General features: G+C 40.5%; 1 protein-coding gene and 1 long non-coding RNA gene across 3 annotated transcripts in view; one reads left to right on the top strand and one right to left on the bottom strand.

Moving 5' to 3' along the window:
• Positions 1-18,163, bottom strand: part of LOC146705221 (uncharacterized) — a 29,756-nt gene extending 11,593 nt beyond the window's left edge. Inside the window, exons 1-2 of the long non-coding RNA XR_014921312.1 lie at positions 18,047-18,163; positions 11,092-11,174 (exon numbers count right to left, since the gene is read on the bottom strand). This is a non-coding gene — a long non-coding RNA (uncharacterized LOC146705221). The remainder of the gene's footprint in view (positions 1-11,091; positions 11,175-18,046) is intronic.
• Positions 1-24,431, top strand: part of cadps2 (Ca++-dependent secretion activator 2) — a 194,142-nt gene that overhangs the window by 127,946 nt on the left and 41,765 nt on the right. For both annotated transcript variants that reach the window (XM_085462837.1, XM_085462838.1), the window contains exons 15-19: positions 4,115-4,178; positions 5,107-5,230; positions 5,491-5,591; positions 19,791-19,947; positions 22,482-22,623. In XM_085462837.1, the coding sequence (XP_085318963.1) occupies positions 4,115-4,178; positions 5,107-5,230; positions 5,491-5,591; positions 19,791-19,947; positions 22,482-22,623 (588 nt within the window). The remainder of the gene's footprint in view (positions 1-4,114; positions 4,179-5,106; positions 5,231-5,490; positions 5,592-19,790; positions 19,948-22,481; positions 22,624-24,431) is intronic.

The following is a 24,431-nucleotide window of genomic DNA, read 5'->3' as shown; positions in this document are numbered from 1 at the left end:
CTGAAGGGCATCAACCATGTCGTCAATATCCTGTCACTCCTTAAGAAAGAAATGGCAAATTTTAAGAAACTCATTTTTCAGATCTGGACCATAGTAAATTGCAAAGGAGCTAGGCTGGCATCATATAACTCAAAAAGCATGGGAATTAGTTTTTTACATTGCTGCCCTCCTTAACACTTGACAAAACAATAACTATTAAGGAGGGCCTGTATGTACTTTTATGTTTCCCTCCAAGAAAATGTGTGAATCTCTTTACAACTTGTATGTCGCCCTCCATAACTTTAGAATAGACTTTTTTTCTCTCCTCAGAAATGTCTGACTGATGATATTCTTTTGTTTTTGTCCTCCTCTTGATTATCAGTTGTGGCTACTCTAACACTCTTTAGTGAATTAGGCTCTATAACTCGTTAAAAGGTCAACTTTAGTCAATCTCAGGCCACACTACTGGAAATGTGGGGGACAATGAACAATATTCCCTTCAGTCGGTCAGTATCTGGATTTACATATTTAGGAATTAAAATATCACCAAACATGTGGACCTGTGGAAGCTCAATTTTCTTCCAGTTTATTGCATGCAGTTAAAATAGACCTTGAATGATGGCATGAATTACCACTTTGTTTCGTATTTTATACTCTCTGCAGATGCATCCTCTGTACTTGCCGAAGAAGAAAATTCAGGATACAGAAAAGGCCGTCTCTAATTTTATACGGGATGGCAAAAAACCTAAACAGAGGCTTAGACTTTTACAATTACATACAGACACGGATGCCTAAAATTCTGTTGTACAACTGGGTTTGCCATGCCTGCTGTTTTTGGTCTTAGCTACATGCGTATTTTAAAAGGAATCATGTATTAATTCGTGGAGTTGTTCTCCACACTCCCCATGGAGTCTGGTCACTTGTGATGTCCGTAATAGAAGTCCAGTGGTAAAGCTCAATCCTATTTTATATGACAGCATTAATGGTGGGACAGGGGGATTCATGTACTTGGAGACCTGTTTGAAGATGAGCCAACAGTTGTAGGCAAAACTTCCAAAGGAACGCTTCTTTGGATATTTGTCTTGGAGCACCTTCTGTATTCTACTCCCTTCTCTTTCTCCTCATAAGTGGGTAAAGGATTTAGGCACAGAATATGTAAGGGATGACAGGCAGGTAGCTATAGTCCTGATCAAATCTACCTTCATATGCAACAGACTGAGAGAAACTCAGTGTTAGATTCTTCATTCTGTTGTTTTGCACAAGATAAACTGCTCTCGCTCTCCTCTGCACATTAAGTGCTGTTCATATTGTCACTGCTTCTGGGAGTATAAATTGATTTCTAGGTTCAGGTCATCTATTTCAGAGGAACTTGTTGAAATAATAATGCCTGTAATTGTTAAGTTGATGGCTGTTGCTAACTGGTTAACTTAAAAAGACATACATAAATTGGACTACACAGTAAGATTGTTTATTATTACTATTGTAATCATTTATATTCTTATTACAATGTGTGGTTTTCTTAATCTATGATTGTGGATTTGCCAACTATGTAGATGGACTGTCGTGGGAGGGTGGGGGTGTTAAAACGTAATAAAAAAAAGCATTTAAAAATAAATTGACAAAAACAAAAAACAAAATGCCGAAAATTTGTAAAACAAAAATAAAAACATTATCTTCATTCTCATAAATGAAAGCAGTCAGGGTATTTTTAGCACCATCGGCAACATGCAACAGGTGCAAGACATGTATTGATGGCAGCTGATGAGACCTCCCTGAATCTGCGTGCTGCCATTCAGCAATGCCGCTGCTGTTTGAGCACATTGTGAGGATGGTGTGAAAGCGACAGCCCCAGGACCTTGAGCAACACTCATCTGAATGGACCTGTGCCATTAACTGTACTGAAACCCATCTCTTTAAACCCTTCATGTCTGAGAGGGCCCTCCATCTGGCTCCAGAGAACACAGGAGGGGCCGGGAAGAGGGGGTCGATCAGCAGGAGTCATTACTAACTCACCTAAACAAGAGGCTAATGCTGATAAACAATGGCCAAGACAAGGCAGGGATTATGCAAATGTCACCCAGAAAAGAGATGGATTTCCACAGTTTGGTTTGGATTAAGTCAGAGTTGTTAATGTCTTTTAACTTCCTTTCACTATAAAATTTGCCCCCGTACCTACATTGAATCACTGATAATCAGTCCTACTCCTCCAGTTTCACATTTTTCAGGCAGACCACCGTTTATTTTATTTGAAAAATATCAGCTTTTTGTTAACAAACTGAAAATTAGTCTGACAGTCTGTAATTTTAGTGTAAGTTCTCAGTAGGCTTCAGTGTGGCTGTCTGAGTGAAACCTGAAAATCCCTGCAGTCTCTTACTTATATTGTCTGGTCCAGTACATAGTAATGCATAGTTACTATTTGTTGTTATTGTTTTTTTTTATTAAGTGCATGTGGGATTCATAGTTTTTGGAAAGCAAAACAGATTGCTTAGACAATATTTGGATGATGAAATGAAATAAAATCAGACATGAAAAAGAGCTTTTCATGTCTGAGACTGGAAACGATCTCTCACCTTTATTAGCACTGTCATATCTACTGTCTCAACCAGAAAAACAAAGGAAATTTTAACTTACATCATGCATCTGTAGTGCTTCAACATTGGAAGAGGTTGGAGTGGATGAATGGGTCAGAAAGATGATAACATGATGCTTGTACCCTCATGTTTTACATCACTTCAGTAAAATTTCTCTTTGTGAAGGTTAATCAGAGAAACGCTGTTGAAACTCCCTTAGTAGATGTCATAACAGTAAATGTGCTGTACTAGTGCCATCAACAATTAAATATCTTTCACATCATCAATTTCTTTCCCTTGTGTCATTTAAATTTATATAAGGGTCGTTCTGTCTCAGCCCTGTCAGCCAAGTTTTAGAACATTCTGTTCATCCCTCCCCCATTTGTGTAAAAGCTCTGTGGTCGGGGCGCCGGTTTGGCTCAGTGGGTGAGCAGGCAGCCATATGCCGCATGGCCAGAAAGTAGCGGCCTGGGTTCAAGTCTGACCCGCAGCCCTTTGCAGCGTGTCTTCCCCTCTCCTTCCTCCTCTGTCTTTATTGTCTCTATTCATTAAAGTCAAATTCCAAAAAACTATTTAAAATAAAATAGACATTTATGGTCCAAAGAGGATTCAGTGAAATTTTAGCTTCAAATATCAAATACTTTTCAAGTCTCTTGAAAAATGGTCCATCCCAGATTGAAATCTGTGGATATGTTTGAACATGAATACCTCAAAAGCTATTACACTATTAAAAATAAAAGCACAACATTTTCATTGGTTTTTTAAAAATATGTTAAAAAATATTAAATATATAAAGATACAATTTCACAGTTATCATTACATATGCTTAGAAACTTTGAAGATTTACCATAAATAGTCTTGGTTTTTTTTATAAAATTTTTACTATAGCACTTAAAAATCCTCGTTTTCCCATACTGACTAAAATAGAATTGACTGACTAAAATTCTGCCGATTTTCTCTTTAATCAGATATCTCATATTCACTCATTTAAACATTATCACCACTTATGTCTCCTTTCTGTCAGAAGCTTGCTTGCCGATGCAGATAAAATACGTATTTATCAAAGACATTTCAGGCCTTTTGAGCATTTTGGTCTTTAGTGGAGATTGATTTTTCTTTTAAATGAAGATCATGAACTTGTGACATAAAGTATGAATTGAATCTTTAAACAAAGTCCGATGTGATATTAGTTTAGTTTAGTGAGTTTCATAATTTCTTCTCTGTTAGCAGAGCAAAACATCTGCCTGTATTTCTTTTTGGTCTAATAACTGGCTGACCTGTGTGACTGCATGCCTTTGTTTATTAAGTACTGTTCACTTGTCAATTAACAACGAGAAACCTGCATGAACTGCCTCATCTGTACTCCGATGGAGCTGTAGGTGAGAAACGCTTCCTTCATCAGTGTAATTAGACAAGAGCAGGCAGCCATCTGTTGCCAACTGACCGTTTTCTGCCACTGAACGCATTTTCCTATTCTTCTTCTTCTCTTTTTTTTTTCTTTTTTTTTTCTATGAAGTTGTCCTTGAGATTGTTTCTAAGTGGCTGCCTACGTTTTGCATCTGCAGGTATTGCTTTCCCTTTGGACGACCAGATGGGGCCCTAAAGGCCACGCTCTCCCTTCAGGAACGGGTAATTGGCCTCTGATTAAATCATATTTTAACATACAGCACAGTGGTGTGAAAAAGTGTTTGCCCCGATTTTTTTGTATGTGTCATAATCCAGGTTTGTATTTCTTTTCTACTTAATAATAAACACCCCCCATTTTGTGTTTATTTGTGTTGTCTTTGTCTAATATTTACATTTTTTTAATCATCTGAAACATTTACTGTAACCGTGACAAACATACAAAAAAAGTTAGGAGATCAGGAAGGGCTTAAATATTTTTTGCACCACTGTACAAATGTCCTGCACAGTTTTTTCATGAAACATGTAACATACATGTATAGAAAAGGAAAGCGTGTTGCCTTTGTTTATCAGCTGTCTTAGAATCAGTTTAATCACGTATCTGTGCAATTTGGTTTCAAGTGATTATCAATGTCTTCAGACAAAGTACAGACCAGTTTTCAAGGGAATAAGACTTGAAGAAGACTTATGCTGCTAGAAAGGCAAGAAAGCTAACCCCAGTCTTACTTGAACAAATCTTTGTTCAAGTAAGTCAATTAATTAAGTGAATCTAATTCACTTAATGTACAGAATTCACCTGCTTGCTGCATACATGCTACTACTGCACATTCACCTAATGTATATATTATATATAATGTAAATGGATGGATACATGGAAATTTAAATAAAGCTCAACATGACAGCACCCAGAAAGTATTCTGACTTTTATCCTGACTAAAATCAAGTTTTATCCAACTTATTTTCACGTCATATTTTTACTCTGGTGCTCAACACCCCACTTTATGTGGCTCTATGTCCAAGGAGGCTATCCTACTGTTTGACCACCGGTTTTATTCTGATTGGCTGCATCTGACACACAGAAGGTTTGACAAGCCATACAGTGGGGCTTCTCTTGAGCTCTAAGAAGACCTAAATGAGATATGTGTTTTTTCAGGTTTTGATGAAAGACATCACTACCCCTGTTCCTCCAGAGGATACGAAGAAACTGGTGCAGAGGTGTCTGGAACAAGCAGCTCAAATCAACTATAGTCAGTTGATTGAATATGCTAAAATCAAGGGTGAGAGTTTATAGCTTGATTTTTACCAAAAGATGTCACTTCAGGGTGGTGCTTGAAGGGAGAACAGAGGATCACAGTAAACGATAGATGATCATGAATAACGTAATGATAGATTTGTTAGTGATCAGTAGGGTTTGACCCAGAACCCAACATACTGTACACACAACAGAGGCTTCTCTGAAATGTTCTGTAGTCATGTTTGAGTGTAAAACTAATCTGCAATGGCTTCTGCTTCTTTGCTATGGAATTTTCCCACATAGTGGAACATCAGGTACCTCCAGAGAAAAGACTGGAGGACATGATGAGGCTGGGAGAGCTCTGCATCGAAGTCTTGCAACAGAATGAAGAACATCACTCTGAGGTATTTTATTCCTTTTTTTCTGTCTTTAATACATTAGGACTTCAGATGCAATTTAAAAGACTGCTAGACTTTTGACTTTTATTTCAAAGAAGGTCCTTTTTTTCCCACCTCAGAATGTGTTGAGTGACAAAAATATGCAAATTTAAAAGAAAAAAGATAAGCTCCAGGTGTCTTTTGACATCCTTCGCAGGACCCGCCTGGAATTCCAGAAATCTGTTAGGTTGTCTAAGGCAGGTTTCCTGTCGGCTGTCATTACAGATAACAGTCACAATCCACATTTTTTATTTAAAACCTTTAACTCATTGATTAATCCCTGTCCTGTAATGCCTAGACTGGCTTCCTTAGCTCTTTGTGAAGGATTTTTAAATCATTTTACAGGCAGAATCTTATCTCTAAGAGTCTCGCACCCCACTGTGATGAGTCAGGCCCCAGCTTTACGATGCTCCACTAACCTCAATCAGTTTGATCCACTTTCACTGCCCACTCTCAGGGGTATAATTGATCACCTGAAAAATGCAAACGCTGTTCATGACATTCTTCCATCTCGCATTATTAAAGAAGGGTTTAACATTATCGGGCCCTATATTTTATCACTAATGAACCTGTCATTGTTATTGGGCTATGTTCCGGCTGCCTTTAAACACGCTGTAGTGCAAACTATACTCAAAAGGAGCTTCCTCGATCAGAATGATCTCGCTAACTTTAGTCCTATTTCCAAACTCCAATTTCTGTCTAAAGTCCTAGAGAAGATTGTTCACTCCCAACTCCAAACTTATTTGGATGCAAATAATATTGGGGAATAATTTCAGTCGGGGTTTAAGCCACGCCATAGCATGGAAACTGCATTACTGAAAGTCTTTAATGACCTTCTCTCAATTGCTGACTCAGGGCACCCTGTGGTCTTAGTTTTGCTTGATTTGTCCTCTGCTTTTGATTTGGTGGATCATAATGTCCTTTTAATGAGGCTTAAGCATCTGGTGGGCATCACGGGCAGTGCCCTTAGCTGGTTTAAATCCTATCTACTCCTCCTCCACTGCCCCTGTCACCTCTGGTGTCCCCCAGGGGTCTGCGCTGGGTCCTTTGCTGTTCTCTTTATACTTGTTACCCTTGGGCCGAATCTTTGATAAATATAATATTTCCTTTCATTTTTACGCAGATAACATTCAAATCTATTTTGAACTAGCTGAGGATGTCGCGTCATCGTTGCAACACTTCTTTGATTGTATGAGTGAAGTTAAAAACTGGCTACTGAGCAATTCCCTCATTTTAAATGATAAGAAGACAGAAATTGTAATCTTTGATACTCCCATCCCTCGGGCTGAACTAACTGGTGTATTTGGGCCCTTTGCCAACTCCCTTTCTGACACTGTGAGGAACTTGGGTGTTGTCTTGGACAGTTCCTTCAAGCTGGACAAACATGTGTCCTCTGTAGTTAAATCTGGCTTCTATCAATTACGTCTAATCTCTTTTTTTTTTCTTTTTTTTTGTGTCCCGTTTGGATCTTTAGCCATCAGAATTGTTGTCTTAAGGCCAAGAAAGATGCCAAGCGGATTTATTTTACCAAGTGGATCATCATGGCCTTGCCATATTGGTCCATTTGATTGACCTTTATTATAATTATGAATTTATTTTATTTTCAGTTGCTACAAATGGGACAGACATGACTGGGGGATAGGACAGGGAGAAAGAATGAAAGAAAGAGAGGGAGAGAAAGAAAACCAAAGGGGAGAAGAGACGGTGAGAAGGGGGAAAGAAAGAAAAACAAAAACAAACAAAAAAACCAAAACACCTGGGTCACCTGTATGGAGAAAAAAAAAAGAAGAGAAAGCAAACAACAAAGAGCAACATAATAGAAAAAACAGCACCATCACAATAAACTAGCTAGCAGTAGATATCAGTAGATACTAAATAATAAACGATATTGTGCAGCACGCAAGATAGACAGCGCACAATGTGCTTTGAGGCAGCAGCCAAGAAAGCTGTAGTCCGCGTCTGTGAATACCCGTGTGTACACCTGTGTGCATACCTGTGTGGATCAGCATGCTTGCATTCCAAAGGTTTCTTCATGTAACGATCTGCTAGGGAGTGTGGGGGGGCCACAGCCCCGTCCTCCAGGGTATGAAGCAGGTATGGAGGAGATCAAAACTCCAGACATCCAGAGGCCCCCAGAACACAAGAGACCAAGGAAGACCAACAGAGGGGCAGCCGCGCCACTGTCCCAGTAAGAGCTGAGGAGAGTCCCAGATGAGGGCCCACTCAGCAGCCGCGGAGCAGAAGCCAGGGGGAGTTGCAGTGACGCGCCCGGCAGCCAGCTGTGCCTGAGTGACCGAGCCCCAGGCCGAGAGGCCGGGGGCACCCCACCTCCGAAGTGGCCTGAGCGAGCCCCAGGCTCCAGGCCCCGATAAGCGGCCGCCAAGGAGTGAGCCGGTGTGTACCCGGACGCCCACCCCAGACACAAAGAACCACCAACGCACCGACACCTGAGGGAGTCCGCCACTGGCAGGGGAAGTGGTGGTGGGTGGAGATAGGCCTCCAAACCTTGGAGGGCCTGAGGTGTCCCCAGAGAGGTGGCGTCTGATACCCAACCTGACATATAGACACAGACATACAGGCACACACAGACACAAACATCCATTCCCACCCTCATGCTCTCATATGCACTTACTCAACACTCAACCAACGTGGAGACAGACATAAAGAGACGCTGTACACACGATCACACTCCCCAAGCGTACTCTACAAACCGGGTCTAGGTACCCTTGCCCCTGGAGGGGGGAACTGCACCCAGACCCAGGTGGTGTTACCCTTTTCCCTGCGGTGGGGAGAGGCAGACCGCCCCGACTCCGCAGCAGCAGGAAGGCCCCACACTCCAGACCGCAGTCGGACGGCCAACTCCTCCTACTAGCCCTCCCACTCCAGCAGGCCGCAGAGAATGGGGGTGAGAGAAGACTCCAAACCTCCCTCCACCCACTCATTGTAGTGTTGATGCATGTGTGTTCTAAGGTGCATTTAAAACCCAGGAGGGCATGGAGCTACCTGCCAGAGAGCAGCAGGTAAGCGCATGGTCCCTCCTGCTAGCCCTCAATGTCTACGTGTATTTAAAATTGAGAGGTGGGCAACGACGCCAGGGGTGGGGTGTACACCCTGATGGTACTTTGGATTCCGTGTATCGTGCCCACCCCCAAGATCCTATATGTATGTGTAATGAGAGTGTGAGTAATGTGAATGTCTAAGTTGTGGGATAAAATTGAGGCAGAGGCAGCCAGAAGGGGACAGAGGGGGGGGTAGCCTCCTCTGCACCCTGGTGACATACCCCTACTCCAAGGCCCTGCATGTGTGGGTGGTTGTGGTGGAGCGGGAAGAGGGAGGCAGCTGGAGATGGGGAGGGAAGGAAGGGAGGGGCAGGTGACCCCTCTCCCTGGGGCCAGCTCCCCCGCTGACCCCAGTAGGCACTCCCATACTCCGCGACCCGCCAGGGAAAGGGGGCCCAGGCCCATCCAGACCGGGGCCCAGCGCAGCAGCGCCCCACAGAGCCCGGGACAGTCCACCCAACCCCACCACAGAGAAAACTGCACCCACCCCACCATCCACTCATCTTCCAGACTACATGAGACAATAGACGCCCAGGCTGAGATCTTCCTCCACCTCTCCTGTATCTCCCCCTCCTGCAGAGAGTTCCTGAGGAGAGGAAAGCTCCTGCAAGGTGTGACAATCTCCCCCACCAGTTGAAGGGCCCCCCAGGTGGCTCGACGCACCGGCGGCACCCTGCGCCAGGGATGGGCCCCCATGCACTCACCCGCCCACAACCTCGGCAACACACAAACCAGGACCCAAGGCCCCGAGGCCCGGCCAGGGCCCCAGCCCAGAGACGGAGCACCCCCAGAACCTCACGCCCATCCCGGACCCACCCAGGGGCAGCCAGGCTACCAGGTCAGTAACCCACGTCCGTCAGCACAGACCCTCCCCTAGCCCCGCTGCACGCAGCCACGAGGAAACAGTCACCCGAGAGCCAACAGAGCCCCCAACCGGACATGACCGCTACCCCGGGTTGAGCCCCCCAAGGAAGATGCCTCCGGGGAACCCCCCGACGCCCTAAGCCTGTCCCTACCCCCACACCAATCACAACAGTGAAGGCGGGACCAAACTATGACCCCCCACCCCCACTAGGGGATGGAGCTGATCAAAGGAGCCCAGAGCAATTGATCTGATGTGGTGGCAGAGGCTGTATCAAGACTAATGTAATCTAATAGATAATTTCTATATTGGTTAGAATTAAGATTATTTTTATTTCTCCAGTTCATGAGGACAGTTTTCTTGGCTATGCATAGGGCAGTGAAAACCATATGGGCGATATTCTTTTCTGAAGTGACATTATCTAAGCTGCCCAGTAAACACACTAAGGGGGAAGTTGGAATGTTACATTTCAGACACTTCGATAAGTCTTCACATATCTCGCGCCAAAACATCTGAACTGGTGGACAGAACCAAAGAGCGTGGATATAATTGTCTGGTGTATTGCCTTGACAGTGTGAGCAGTTGTTGGAAGATGTAAAGCCCATCTTGAACATCCGATGACCTGTATAGTGCACTCTATGTAGTATTTTGTATTGTATTACGTGTAATCTCTAAGGCCAAGCCCTACATACCATGTAAGGACCTGGAGAAACGTATCCATGCCTTTGTTACATCAATATTAGATTACTGTAATTCCCTTTATACTGGTCTCCATTCTGCCCTTATTCACAAACTGCAGCTTGTTCAAAACGCTGCTGCGCGTCTCTTAACCGGAACTGGTAGGTTTGAGTCTATTACTCCAGTTCTCTCTGACCTGCACTGGCTCCCCATTAAACATCGCATTGATTTTAAAATCTTATTGCTCACTTTTAAAATCATAAGTAACACCGCGCCCAGCTATCTTAAGGATCTCCTCAGCTTCTATACCCCTAGGAGAGCGCTTAGATCAGCAGGCCAAATGCTCCTGGTGCGACCTAGATCCCGCCTTAAGACCAGAGGTGACCGCGCATTCACCGCTGTCGCACCCTACCTCTCGAATAATCTTCCTCAAGCTATCCGCGCGTCTGATTCAATTCAATCTTTTAAATCTCGATTAAAAACGTATTTATTTAGCCTTGTCTTCAGCCTTCAGCCTTTCGGCTCGTGCCTACTATGCCTGGTATCATTGGTTAGTTATGTCTCCCACCTGTTAGTATATTCTATTTGTACTTATATTATTTTATTTATTTTATTATTGCTCTTATTTGGTTTCTGTGAAGCACTTTGGCATACACCTTGTTTTTAAATGTGCTATATAAATAAAATTGTATTGTAAATTTCTTAATTCAATTCAATTTTTTTATACAGCTCCAAATTGAAACAACAGTCACCTAAGGGGCTCTACATTGTAAGGTAGACCCTACAATAATACATACAGAGAAAAACCCAGCATCATATGACCCCCTATGAGCAAGCACTTTGGCAACAGTGTGAAGGAAGGTTTTACCTGGATGAAGCCTTCAGCAGAACCAGGCGGTCATCTGCTTTGACTGGTTTGGGTGAGAGAGGGAAGACAGGATCTAAGACATGCTGTCGAAGAGAGTCAGAGATTAATAACAAGTACGATTCAATGCAGAAAAGTATATAAACACGCAGTGAGTGAGAAAGGTGACTGAAGAAGAAACACTCAGTGCATCACGGGAATCCCCCAGCAGTCTACATCTATTGCAGCATAACTGAGGGAGGATTCAGGGTCACCTGACCCAGCCCTAACTATATGCTTTAGCAAAAAAGGAACGTTTTAAGCTTAAGGAATTTAGAAATGGATAATTCCAAAAATCTAAACTAAAGTCTGAATCATTGAGTAAATAAATAAAATAATTGGCATAAGAAGAAATGGTTGACCTAAAAACTATCAATTGGTGCCACTCTAGGGCCTTGGATGTCACACCGATGCTGATATCAACGGAAAAAAACTGCAACCAGAATTATCCATTATATAGTGAAGAAGCATTATGAAACTAGTAAGTTCTTCAAATCTTAAAAGCCGACTGCATCTGACGTAGTGTATGTTAAAGTATTCAAAACTGTGTGTTCTCAGTGTTGTGAGAATACGTCTCGCTAACAAGTCTTTTCAAACTGCAGAAGCGTAACTCTGAAACTCTTTTCGAACTATGAGGGGTTTTTTCGTCATCTGAGTGGTAGTGGCAAAGATGCCACATGTCACTTGATCATTTCATATGTCTCTTGATCACTTTCACAGCACTTCCTTTTTCTTTTCTTTTCTTTGCCTTGTTTGGCAGCTCATGTTAAAATGGCAGATGACATGGCAAATGGCTGCGTTGCATTAACGTCTGCAGTAGAGGCACGATGAAAACAACGCCCACACCCCATATGCACATAGAATTTTATGCCACAGTGTAAAACTGATCAATCCTAGGTGTTGAGATGTGGTGTTTTTAATCAGCCCTAAGTGGCAGCATGGCACTCAGGCATCTGTTTCTGCACTATTATTAACAAGCCATGCTCTGCTGCTGCCATGGCGACTGGTGGATGCTTCAGATGTGATGTTAACTACAAATTAGAGGCCTTTTTTTTTTCAGACCATCGCAAGCTGTCACAGCTTAAATTTAGAAATTAATAATTGTTTACTCAGTTGCTGTGTCTTTGCTTACTGCCTTGCTAGTTTGTGTTGTTGCTGTTTCTATACAGAGATGTCAGAGTGACAACCTAGTGTTTAAATCAGTTCTTACTAATGCTGTTTTTTCTCTCTGGAGTCTTTTTGTTTAAAGATTGACTCTTCAATATGTTTGGGGGGATTATCTAAGGAAACTAAAGCAGTGAATGAAGCATTTCATCACGTAAAAGTCCATTTTGAATATGATGGATATAAAAACAGTCTTGTTTTTAAACAACACTTTGACTTGTTTTTTTTATATAACAGAAAACTGTTTTAGCATGATTGTTTATTTGGCTCCTTTCTTTTTCTCCCTTTCCTTTATTCTGTCATGGGAAGGGAAGAGAGGCAAGTTTGCTGTTTGCAGTTATCCTCCCCTCCACTGTACATCATTACACCAGCCTGTAAAGTTTTCATAGTATGGCCTGTGGTTACAAAATACTTACTGGCTTTACTGGTTACACATCTTTTTTTTTTCTGGTAAAACTGAGTTTTTTCTTATAAAATTGAGTGTGTAAATGATAAAATAAGAAGTAATTACTGTCTGTGGTGAGGCCGTAGGTTTTGGGGCAGAGGTCACAGTAATGCTTTGGTTACTTTAACAATGTAAGACATACAGTGGGGCAAAAAAGTATTTAGTCAGCCACCGATTGTGCAAGTTCCCCCACTTAAAATGATGACAGAGGTCAGTAATTTGCACCAGAGGTACACTTCAACTGTGAGAGACAGAATGTGAAAAAAAATCCATGAATCCACATGGTAGGATTTGTAAAGAATTTATTCGTAAATCAGGGTGGAAAATAAGTATTTGGTCAATAACAAAAATACAACTCAATACTTTGTAACATAACCTTTGTTGGCAATAACAGAGGTCAAACGTTTACTATAGGTCTTTACCAGGTTTGCACACACAGTAGCTGGTATTTTGGCCCATTCCTCCATGCAGATCTTCTCGAGAGCAGTGATGTTTTGGGGCTGTCGCCGAGCAACACGGACTTTCAACTCCCGCCACAGATTTTCTATGGGGTTGAGGTCTGGAGACTGGCTAGGCCACTCCAGGACTTTCAAATGCTTCTTACGGAGCCACTCCTTTGTTGCCCGGGCGGTGTGTTTTGGATCATTGTCATGTTGGAAGACCCAGCCTCGTTTCATCTTCAAAGTTCTCACTGATGGAAGGAGGTTTTGGCTCAAAATCTCACGATACATGGCCCCATTCATTCTGTCCTTAACACGGATCAGTCGTCCTGTCCCCTTGGCAGAAAAACAGCCCCATAGCATGATGTTTCCACCCCCATGCTTCACAGTAGGTATGGTGTTCTTGGGATGCAACTCAGTATTCTTCTTCCTCCAAACACGACGAGTTGAGTTTATACCAAAAAGTTCTACTTTGGTTTCATCTGACCACATGACATTCTCCCAATCCTCTGCTGTATCATCCATGTGCTCTCTGGCAAACTTCAGACGGGCCTGGACATGCACTGGCTTCAGCAGCGGAACACGTCTGGCACTGCGGGATTTGATTCCCTGCCGTTGTAGTGTGTTACTGATGGTGACCTTTGTTACTTTGGTCCCAGCTCTCTGCAGGTCATTCACCAGGTCCCCCCGTGTGGTTCTGGGATCTTTGCTCACCGTTCTCATGATCATTTTGATCCCACGGGATGAGATCTTGCGTGGAGCCCCAGATCGAGGGAGATTATCAGTGGTCTTGTATGTCTTCCATTTTCTGATGATTGCTCCCACAGTTGATTTTTTCACACCAAGCTGCTTGCCTATTGTAGATTCACTCTTCCCAGTCTGGTGCAGGTCTACAATACTTTTCCTGGTGTCCTTCGAAAGCTCTTTGGTCTTGGCCATGGCGGAGTTTGGAGTCTGACTGTTTGAGGCTGTGGACAGGTGTCTTTTATACAGATGATGAGTTCAAACAGGTGCCATTCATACAGGTAACGAGTGGGGGACAGAAAAGCTTCTTACAGAGGACGTTACAGGTCTGGGAGAGCCAGAGATTTTCCTTGTTTGAGGTGACCAAATACTTATTTTCCACCCTGATTTACGAATAAATTCTTTACAAATCCTACCATGAGAATTCATGGATTTTTTTTCACATTCTGTCTCTCACAGTTGAAGTGTATCTCTGGTGCAAATTACTGACCTCTGTCATCATTTTAAGTGGGGGAACTTGCACAATCGGTGGCTGACTAAATACTTTTTTGCCCCACTGTAGGTTTTCATTTACAGCCAAGTAGGTTAGATAACTTTTTCCCCTTAATAAATAATATCATTTTTTAAAAGCTGCATTTTTATTTGCTTGGGTTATCTTTGTCTAATATTAAAATATGTTTGAACATCTGAAATATGACAAATGCAAAAAAGAAATCAGGAAGCGGGCAAATACTTTTTGTTTACAGTTCACTTTTCTCTGCCATGTAGTTAACTTTTGTATCTTTTACAGAGCAAAATATTAGTAGATGATAATGTGATGAGCAACTTAAAGCTCCAACTATGAATGCGTGTAAATGTCAGACACTTAAGCTTAGAAAAAAGTGCTTGTGTGAATGGGTGAATGAGGCATGTTGTATAAAGTGCTTTGAGTGCTCCGGTAGTGTAGAAAAGCGCTATATAAGAACCAGTGCATTTAACCTTTTCAGGGCTCATATAAGATCGTATCTCTAAGTTACTGGTTTATTTTACTCTTTGGTTATAAAATCTGTCTGCCTCACACTCATAGAATGAATCATCTCTTTATCAGTTTAGCAGTATAAACCCAAAATAACAACACAAATGTGTTGCCTAAAAGTAGAAAGAAAAGTTTCCTAGTTTTCCCCAGTTTTGGGTGGAAGAACTACCGTGTGCAAAACCCTGACCTAAATCTTGTATCTTTGGGACAAATGCAACCTAGTCTGCCAAACAGACCTTATCACTTACTATAACAATTTCTCCTGTGGTGCCAAAAAATACCCTTAGTATCATTCTGATCACATTTACCTGCATGCATTTGTTTGGCTAGAAAACCACTCAAACAGTTGAGCATCTGGAATAGATCCTGTATCTAGCAAAAACAGGAAGTGGAGTTATTTTATTAGAAACTATGTTTAATCCACTTACCATGTGTTTAACCCTCCCATATGGAAAAGAAATAGAAAAAACTAATAAAAGACTTGCATCAGATGTGGCCTACTTCATGTAGTGAATCATATAAGGCTTATATGATTTACTCATGAAAGTGGCCACTTTCATATATTGTTTTAGTAATTATCCAAAACATACAAGTTTCATTTATATGATTTTTCAAGGGATCTTATATCTGTCTTCACTTTTGTATGCTTTTCATACAAGCTTCACACAAGACCGATACAAACCTTATAAGATTTATATGTATCTTTTCCATATGGGCTGTCATGCATGAATTATGACAACCTCAATCAGCATTGTTTTCTTAAGTATTTTTATTCATCTTTAGGCATAAAAAAAATTACAATGAGACATGTCATACATCTATAGTAACATTGAAGGACCAGTGGGTGGCAGGGTATGGAGTGACACATCACTGTCCAGTGTAGTGGTTTATGTGCAAGTATACCATCAACACTGACACAAATACAAGAATACAGCCTTTGAATAGCTGTCCACTGTAGTAACCACTATGTGTGAAAGAGCTAATGTCTCTTAAAATGTTTGATGACTAAAACTGAATTAGGAAAGTAAAGTTGGCCTGTTAAAAGTAGATGTGAGCCAAGGTCACTACTGTGACTGCTGGTTCTTTGTAAAGCGATTAAGTGTTTTAACAAAAAACCCACAGGTGCTGTTGTGAAAACTTTAACGACTCACTAACACAGGTTTCTTCAGCTAACTGAAGAGAATCAAGGCTGTGTAGTAGTCCAGTGAACAAAGGTTGTTTCGCTAAGTCGACCTCTGCGGTTGATAGCTACATGAAGTTGGAGAGAAAAGTGCATCCAGCCTCAAATCATATGCTGATGCGCTGAGGTCAGTTTTTCTGTTCAACAGAGGAAGATGAGGCAGATATGTAAGATGCCAGAAAAAAATGACATGGTAATGCCGTATGTCTGTGAAGGTTCTCAGTCATCCAGGTCATCGTAGTCAAAGGAGCTTGCAAAGAAAAGCATCTGGACTTCTTTAAGTTGCTTGAAAACGTCTTCAAGCAACTTAAAGAAGTCCAGACGGTTTTCTTTGCAAGCTCCTTTGACATGGTAATGCCTTGTATTTGTGACCTTGAGGGGAGAATCAGGCGATATTTCAAATGTTCCTTTTCAGTTTCTTGATGCTGGAAACTGCAAAATGAAAACACAGGCTGACAATTCTTCCACAATTAATGTCGAATGATTTCTTGACGCCGTATTCATTCAAGTTGCCTGTGAATAAATTCTGTTAATTAAATGAAAAAAAGAGACTAAAAGGCATCAAATCATTCAAGGAAGCATGACTGAATGATATATATAAATATATATATGTGTGTGTGTGTGTGTGTGTGTGTGTGTGTGTGTGTGTGTGTGTATATATATATTAGGGGTGCAACGATACACAAAATTCACGGTTCGGTTCGGTTCGATACTTTGGTGTCACGGTTCGATATTTTTTCGATACAAAAAAATGTTCATGCCTTTTTAATTTGTCATTTATTAAAATTATAAATATATATTTTAACTCAAAAGTACAGTTTTTAAATTTAACCCTAACCCTTGTGCGTGTTTTTTATTTTGACAGCGAATGCGCACCTGCGGACCACTTATGTGCAGCCCTGGTTATTTAGCTCGTCATATTGCAGCCACAGAAATTCTTTTGTCCATGAAACCATAAAGCTGCACTTTCTTTTTGCCTTATAGTCTGATTTGTCATAACTTTTTCGTTTTGTGGTAAGCTTTTCTTTGGCTGTCACTTCTTCACCCTGACCTGTCTTATTTGGCTCAGCAGAACTAAAATATAAATCCTGCTACTTTTACACACACACTCACATAAGCTCAGCGATTCTCTGCGCGATCAACCTCTCACATGTTTAAGCTTGCTGCGGGAGATTTCACTTGTCATGTTTGCATAGTAAGCTAACGATTAATAAGACGATGTCAGAGGAATTGGTGCACAAATTATGTGCTGTCGCTCTCTATACACAGTTCGCACGATTGCAAAGTGAAAGCAAAAAAACAAGCGCAAATTCAAACGCGATTTCAATATGTCACATATTGACAGTGGCTCACCGATGCCAATGACATAATTACCCAGCTACATTTCCGAAAGAATGCAAAAGCATTGACATATATTTTTCCTTCCTACAATAGCCCGACGGGCAGGGAAGAGATAGATTTTGGTAGCCCGACTGAAAAAATCGCTAGCCCCAGGACGTCGGGCTAGCGATTTTGCGAGCCCTGTATCTGATTGAGGAATCACTCATCTTTGGAAAAGAGAGTTTATTACAGAGAAATGTCTCTTTCCAAAATAAAAGTTATACTATCCGCTTCTTCTGGGCTATATTCTCAGCAGCATAAGGAGAATCATGTGCTAACAGCTGTCTAAATGACTCGGCTAAAGTTAGTAGCATGCTTCTTGTTTTTGTCTTTGCACTAGGATGATGTCGGCGTAAATGTGCAGTCATATTCGTTGTGTTCCCACTAGTGCTTTCAGGTTAATCTCGTTGAAATGACCTTAACGCCGCAACACGGCAAATCTCCGGCCGTTAACGAGCTAACTGCGCTAACACACTAGCTCCCACCCATGTAATTGAGCATTGCGTGGCACATCCAACATACTGTTTTACTTTAGTCCATGACTAGCTTACCTTCAGGGTCATACGTCACATGAAAACCAAAATAATTCCAAACGCCAGATCTGAATGAGGGTGGGGGAGGTCCATGTTGCAAGGAGAGCTTAACTTCTGTCTTGCTAGCTTGCCCTGCGCTCTTCCTTCTGACTATGCTGTCTGTGTTGAGCGCTCAGTGGATCTGCGCTCGACAGTGCAGCCTAGGCGGAGTAGTCGAACGCAGATTCACTGAGCGCTCAACACAGACAGCATCGACAGAAGGAAAATTGATAAAATAAATTACAAATGTTGTATTGTTCGATACATATGCGTACCGAACCGAAAGCACTGTATCGAACGGTTCAATATCGATACGAATATCGTTGCACCCCTAATACATATATACATATACATATACATATATACATATACATATATACACACATACACACACAAGGGGTGTGTGTGTGTGTGTGTATATATGTTTAAATATGTATATAATATGTGTGTGTGTTTGTTTGTATATGTGTGTGTTTATGTATTATTACCAGAATTGTGGTTAGCCTTGGAAAGTTGGCAGACAAAAACAAAAATGTGAATCCTTTTTCTCTGTCTATATTTGGGGAATAATTTTGTTGTCATATTTTTAACATCAAAAAGATGATCAAGTGATGTGACGTTACCAACAGTCCTTTAAGTAATTAATCTCTGGCCCTCTTTCACAGCATGTCCTTTGTCCTATCTCCCTACTTTAACCCCAAACCGGTCGAGGCAGATGGCTGTTTTTCCTTCCCACTGATGCCAAAGTGCTTGCTCACAGGGTGACATCTGATTGTTGGATTTTTTTTTTTTATATTATTTTAAAGTCTTGTAAGGATGTTACAGTATAGACTACATTGAGGTTTTCTGAAAATAAACATTGATTCTTCTAGATGTTTATGTACATTGTAGGTTTTGCTTTTTGTATGAGTGTACATATAAATAATATTTCCATTCCATTATTTCCTCTACTTTTTGCCACATATATCCTCCTCAACTTTCACCTCATACTTACTTTGCAACTCTATAAAGCTACAGTCAAAAAGGTTTATAAAATATAAATGATAATTGACTGGCTGATCTCCCACTTAATATTATCCTCTTGTGCAACTCCTTTTCACTGCATTGTAAATATTCTGCATTTAAAAAACAACAACAACAATCATTTAAAGAAAGCCACACCAAAGTTCTTATCCAGTGGACAAATTCATGATAAACAAACCATATTTTAAAATAAAATAAATTCCCCCCTCGCCCTGTGGATGGTCTCTATCTTTCAAGCTACAAGCCCAGAGTTCTGGGATGTAGAGGAAGAGGCTGCTATGAAAGCTGCAACCACCAAGTATCCTGAGACTGTACACTAAGCGGAAGGAGGCCCGACACTTTTGAGTTGTAGTATCACAGTCCAGGATGAGACGATGAATATCTACGAGTACATGAGGAAGATGACCACGACCGACTACTTGCTCGGGCATACATGGAACGCCATAACCAAGTGGCCGGCATAGTATATAGAAACATCTGTGCCGAATTTGGCCTGGAAGTCCCAAGGTCAAAATGGGAGATACTAGTAACACTAGTAATACTAGTCACAGGGTTCACTATTATACTACTGGGAATGAGTACAGACACAAAGAACTGATCTAAAATGAGCAGAAATCAATGTATTAAAACCAAAAGAACACTCTGTGATTGCATTATCTGTTTTTCTGATATAATTTTGTTTCATCTGCATCTGTTCCAGGCTTTTTCATGTTGGCCAGAGTTGATGGCTGAACATGCTGAGAAGTTTCTGTCTCTGTACAGAGCCGACATGGAGGCAGCTCTTCAGGTCCAGTCGATCGATTCCTGGAATAGCTTCCCACTATTTCAGCTCTTCAACAATTTTCTACGAACAGACCGTAGGTCTTGGTTTTTCTGAACACGTTTTTTAAGGCCTTCTCTAAAGCTCAGGACTGCTTTGAGCTGATTGCTAAAGCTCATTACAGGAAATGATGTCAAATGCCTGTTTTCCACTAAGCAGTGCTGCTGCCAGACCTGTTCTGCCTTGGTACACTAAGGGAACAAGCCCACATTTCAACAAGTTCCAAAAGTAGTGGTGGTGGCAGATAGAATGTGTGAGCAGCACCTAGTAATCATTGGTAAATTTATCTAAAGCAACCAACAAAGCATGATGCTTCTCTGTTATACTTCATTTGCTGTTTTCATATTGGCACTTAGTTCCCTCTTCACAACAAACTTAGTTCTGCATGTTAAATAAGGGTTGTTTTGCACTGTGACTGGTGCAAAGCTACTCTAGCACCGTCTAAGAGCAAACAAGTAGAGCAAGACATGAGAGGAACAGATCCAGTTTAATAATACTTTCTAATTTTTTTGCTTTGTCAAGATTCCTAAAGAATAAGTTGCAGCTAATGGGAAGTTTATTAATACCCAAGTTATGTGAATGTAGGTTTCATGTCAAAGTCCCAACAATGGAAAAAGAAAACTCCCTAAAAGGGGAACCTGGAGAATTCAAATTATGACAAACATAAATGTTGCACTTTTATTCCTGAGATTTTGTTAACATTTTCTACCGCAATGAACTGTACTTCACTGTAAATATTGAATTCTCTTCCTTGATAAACTTTCTTTCACTGTAAATATTTCATTTGACTGCTGGAGAAAAAATCTAATTGGCTCATTGTGTTTCTCCTTTCAAACCCTCCCTCAGCTGTGGGGCTTTGTCTTCAAGCCAGCAGAAATTTGGCAAGATGCAATATTTAACATGGTGGATGCCAAAATACCTCAAATACAGTAACAGACAGGCAGGCAGATAGACAGCCCAAGGGCGGTGTTGAGAATAAAGACTCAGTGTTTCATTATGCATAGAAACCACAAATCTCTTTTCTGTGGCTCATATCTTGCATTCTTTCTAATTACCATCTTCTGTTTGTACCATAATTATTCCAAGTGTCACAACATTAGCCAACTTGATTTGGAGTGTAACGAGGCAATAGAAAAAGATGAAACAGAGTATGAGCGAAATCATAGTTTTCACTGTTTGCACAAATGAGGTCTTCCTTCTTATAATTATGCTTGAAGTGAGAGGTAAGGGATTGGTTTGATTAGTTTTAGTCCCAATCACTGAAAACGCTGCAGCTCACAAACAAAAGAGGGAAAAAACGATTTGATGGACAAGAGTGTTTATTTATGAATCGCTTTCTCAAAGCTTCACAAAAATATAATATGTCGTTGTTTTTAATCATTCACATCATTGTTTTTTTGGACAACAAATCCTCTGCAATACTCACTGGTCGGCTGATTTCTAAGTATTTTCTTCAGCGTGTGTATTATCTCTCGGTTGCAGATTATTTAAATGCTCACTTGATTGTCATATGTGACAAGCTTTCGTGAGGGAGGTGGATTCTACTCTCTAGTGGGCAAAAAGGCTAGTGTTCATCATGATGGAGCAGAGTGAGAGGAATTAAAACTAATGAAGTCCTGGGAGACCAGCTTGCTTGCTTCTCACCAACACCTTATCTTTGTCTCTCCTCACTGTGGACTGTCGACTGTCTGCAGGGATTTATCTGTCTTTCCAAAACCCACCATTACAGTTTGAATGGGGGATAATGGAGTGATAATAGGAACACCTGTGGACACAATGACATTTGATAAAAGACGTGTAGACCTTCTAGAGTATACATTTGAATTTAGTGAAGCTTTTTAATTTAAACTTTTAGAATTTATCAAATAGATATTAATTTGGGTAAAATGTCTGTATCAGCTTGTCCAATTAGGAAATGTCACATAAGAAAACAAAAACTCTTAATGTAAAGTTGGAGCCACACTGTTGGCTAAAATATCCCAATGCCAACAGCTCTCCCAGTCTCCATATGAAGACTGGATGTGGCTGCTGTAACACCAGAAAAGCAATGCATGAATGGATTTGTCATATTACAATGGTTGCGTAATAAGTTCTACACTTTTAAACAAGTAGTAATTTAGGTGTCGCTAAAGCTTACACTGAAATTTAAGCGAAGTTAATAAAGGGCAAGAACTAAAAATAGTAGCATACTGTGTGTGAGAGAGAACAATATCAGAAGTAAAATCCATCACGTTTCTTATATCTGAAGTAATAATCTCAACCATAAACAAAATAAATACTCAGTCTTAGCTTAAATTTTTGTGGATTTTTTAATGTTTATTTGTTTGTTTTTATCCCAGAAAACTTGTATTTGACTATTGAATAACCTTTAATCATTTCTGTTTTGTCTTATTCCTTACTTTAATCCAGAAGAGCACATTTTCAGTCGTGAGGACTGGAAACCTGCTAAAAAGCTAAAAACTATTTTGAAGTTTGAAATTAGACTTTGCGGGCTCAATCCATCTAATGACTGTTAATGTGAACAGAAAGTCCACATAGTTATAACATTTTTCTCATCCCCCCCCCAAACAGCTCACTTGTGCAATGGGATGTTCCACAAACACCTCCAAGACCTGTACATCCCACTGGTGGTACGATACATTGATCTAATGGAGTTGGCCATTGCTCAATCAATCCACCGCAGCTTCCAGAAGGAAACCTGGCAGCCTGTCAAGTAAGGCTCACCCATGTAATCCGTCACTATGCTTATAAGCATAAAATACTCCTTGAGTTTCTTCTTTATTATGCAAAAGTTTATATTCCTACTGAGCTTTTTACATGAAAAGTGAAAATATCAAACAACAAATATCTTAAATATTTCACTAATACATTAACATGCCCTCGTCAGGTGTTCATGAAATTTTGCTTCTTTGCTACAAATGTGTTTTGTTCTTTACAGTGTTTTAAAGGTGACATGCATTCAGTCTTGCAAATGTTCTCTTGAACCTCTGACCTCCTGCAAACAGTGGTGTTGGAGTATTTGTGCAGATCCAAAAACCTGTTGATAGGCAACTTTTTTACAATGTTTAAAACTAAAAGTGTTTTGTTTGTTTTTTTCTCAACCAGAAATTTGGATTTTACTTTTGAGACATGGACTTTTAAATGTGCATTTAGCATCAACTTCATATTTAAATTCTAGGCTGTTATTTCTCTGTGGATTCATGATTCTCAAGTCCGGTGATCTACAAATTCCTTTCTGTATACCTAGTTTGTGAAATTAAGTTATATTAGCCATTATATATAAAGAGTATAAACATGAGATGGTTCCTCCATACTGTGATTACGTCTTTGAATTATTGTTAAACAGTTTACACTTTAATCATAGCAAATTTAAAAGCTTTAGAATGGCATTTAAAGTAAAAGCGAAGGAGTGAGTACACGTAAATTTGCCTGGGAGGAACTGTGGCAAAGAAAACAGCTTGAACAGAAGCCTCTGTTTTCTCTCCCATTCTTTATCTGAGTTCTGCTTTTGCTCTATATGATATTTTTTCTTCAGTTTTCCTATGAAAGAAGAAGTATTGTCATTTTACTTGTTTGCTATCAGCAATAATGATTGTTGATGTGTCATCATCGAAACTAAATAATAAGCTAGGATGGAAGTGAACACAAACAGCAAGGACACACTGCCCTCTTTGACAAAAAGCATCTGTAGTGAAAGAAAATGGCATGAATAGAAGTGAGCAGTGACTCTTCTTTATTGTTCTTTGATTTCATCAGATGTTGCCGACAAAACAAGTAGCTGCTATTCTGGTTTGTATTTGTGCTGCGGAAAAGGACGCCTACTTTTACACTCAGTGTTTCTTCTTTCTCTCTTCACCTATTATATCCTTTTGACATTTTCTTTTTTTGCCGTTGATGAACCTTGCACTTACTCTGACCTGGCAGATCATTAACAGACAATCTAGCAAGCTTTCTTCTGCATAAAGTAGCCAGCCTTCCCCCTTAAGCTTCCGCAGATACCAATCTTCTTTGCAACTGCCTGGTTGGGGCCGCTGTATGGCAACACATATGTATGATGGGCAGTGATGGGAATAACACCGTTACTTTTTTCAGTAACGAGTAATCGAACTAATTACTGTTCCTATCGTTACAACGCCGTTACAGTTACTAACAAGAAAACGTGGTCCGTTACTATTTTTCAACAAACAGACGGTTGAAGCTGTGTTCAGCTTACCCAATTCTACTTTTTCTACATAATCCATCATACAAAATGTAATCAAATGGAAAAGTCTCTTTTTAAAACTTGTTTTATTAGTTTTAATCTTTTAACTTTATGCATCAAGCAAAAATTTAATTATATGCAACATTCTCTGACTTGAAAAAATTAGTTTAACATTTAAACCTATTTTCTGCACATTCCAGCACATAAAATAAAATATTTTTTGTGTTTACACTCAGTCTTTCAAATAGATGCAAGTAAAACACAGCAGAACATAAATAAAGTCAAAGACTCAGCGGTCCTGTTGCTCTATTTTCACCTGT

This window comes from Copadichromis virginalis, linkage group LG7, assembly GCF_057382275.1.
Source record: "Copadichromis virginalis isolate Kocher_CV1m ecotype Utaka linkage group LG7, C_Virginalis_male_GT1.1, whole genome shotgun sequence".
NCBI classification, from domain to species: domain Eukaryota; kingdom Metazoa; phylum Chordata; class Actinopteri; order Cichliformes; family Cichlidae; genus Copadichromis; species Copadichromis virginalis.
The sequence above is the reverse complement of the archived record's forward strand: the minus strand, read 5'-3'. Positions and strand labels throughout refer to the sequence as shown.